Source organism: Malurus melanocephalus, unplaced genomic scaffold (genome assembly GCF_030028575.1).
Source record: "Malurus melanocephalus ecotype Western Australia unplaced genomic scaffold, MMel_1.1 scaffold_2460, whole genome shotgun sequence".
NCBI lineage: Eukaryota > Metazoa > Chordata > Aves > Passeriformes > Maluridae > Malurus > Malurus melanocephalus.
This window is the reverse complement of record NW_026625692.1, coordinates 270-1,377: the sequence shown is the minus strand read 5'-3', so window position 1 is coordinate 1,377 and position 1,108 is coordinate 270. Positions and strand designations below refer to the sequence as shown.

The 1,108-nt window shown below is 45.3% G+C and overlaps 1 protein-coding gene across 1 annotated transcript in view; it reads left to right on the top strand.

Moving 5' to 3' along the window:
- LOC130587792 (unconventional myosin-Id-like) overlaps nt 1–608 on the top strand; it is a gene marked incomplete at its 5' end in the record, with an annotated part of 7,302 nt that extends 6,694 nt beyond the window's left edge. Inside the window, one exon of the mRNA XM_057388761.1 lies at nt 341–608. Within this exon, the coding sequence (XP_057244744.1) occupies nt 341–604 (264 nt within the window). The remainder of the gene's footprint in view (nt 1–340) is intronic.
- Between the last annotated feature and the right edge of the window lie 500 nt (nt 609–1,108).

Below are 1,108 nucleotides of genomic sequence, written 5' to 3'. Positions count from 1 at the left end.
CATTTCTGTGTGAGTTTTGGGTATTTTTGTGCAAGTTTGGGGTATTTGTGAATTTGGTATATTTTTGTGTGAGTTTGGGATATTTTTGTGCAAGTTTGGAGCATTTTTATGTAGGTTTGATGCATTTTTCTGTGAGTTTGGTATATTTTTGTGTGTTTGGTGTATTTTTATGTGAGTTTGATGTATTTTTATGTGAGTTTGGGGCATTTTTCTGTGAGTTTAGGGCATTTTTTGTGTGAATTTGGTTATTTTTCCATCACTTTGGCCCTTGGCACTGCCCATTTCCCTCTCCCTATGCTGGTGCAGCCATCAGCAGTCCTGACCTGCTGTTTCTGTGCAGGTGAATCGCTTCARCAAGGTGGAGGACAGGGCCATCTTCATCACTGACCGCCACCTGTACAAGATGGACCCCATGAAGCAGTACAAGGTGATGAAAACCATCCCCCTCTACAATGTGAGTACCAGCTTGGAATCCTCATCCCAGCCTTCTTCATTCTGCAGCTCCATTTTCATATCCCTGAAATGGAGAAAGTCCGTTTTCATATCCATAAAAATGGAAAAAGCCCTTGGATGGCAGGTTTTAATTTATTTAATATTTTTGTAACAGTTACAGCRTGGTTATTGCRGCACCAAAGCATCRGGGTGGGATTTTGGGGTGTCWGGGTAGGGCAGGAGCTGGACTGGGTGATCCTGGTGGGTCTYTTCCAGCWCAGGGTATTCCATGSTTCTGTGACTCYGTGATCATATCAGCTTTTAATTCTGGTGCATGAARCAGAAGTTAAACCCCAAAGTGCCTYTTCCASCCTCTGCTCCCTCCCTGTTCCAGTTTTCTTTGCTGTGAGCAGGCCCTGGATGGGGTTGGCATCTCCCAGCAGTTCATGGCACAGTTTCTGTGTCTCTGGGGCTTGGGTTGATCCTTCCTGTCATGCTGGAATTTATTTATTTCCATTTTTTAAGATCCGTTCATGTTTAATGTAAATCTTAGCAAAGCTAAACTCGGAATTACGGTGAGGTCTGGCCTTGGGGATGGCGGGGTGGAGCTACCAGGGACGAGGGGGGATTAGCAGGGATGGAAGGGGGAGCAATCCTGGGATCCTGGAGCAGGGAT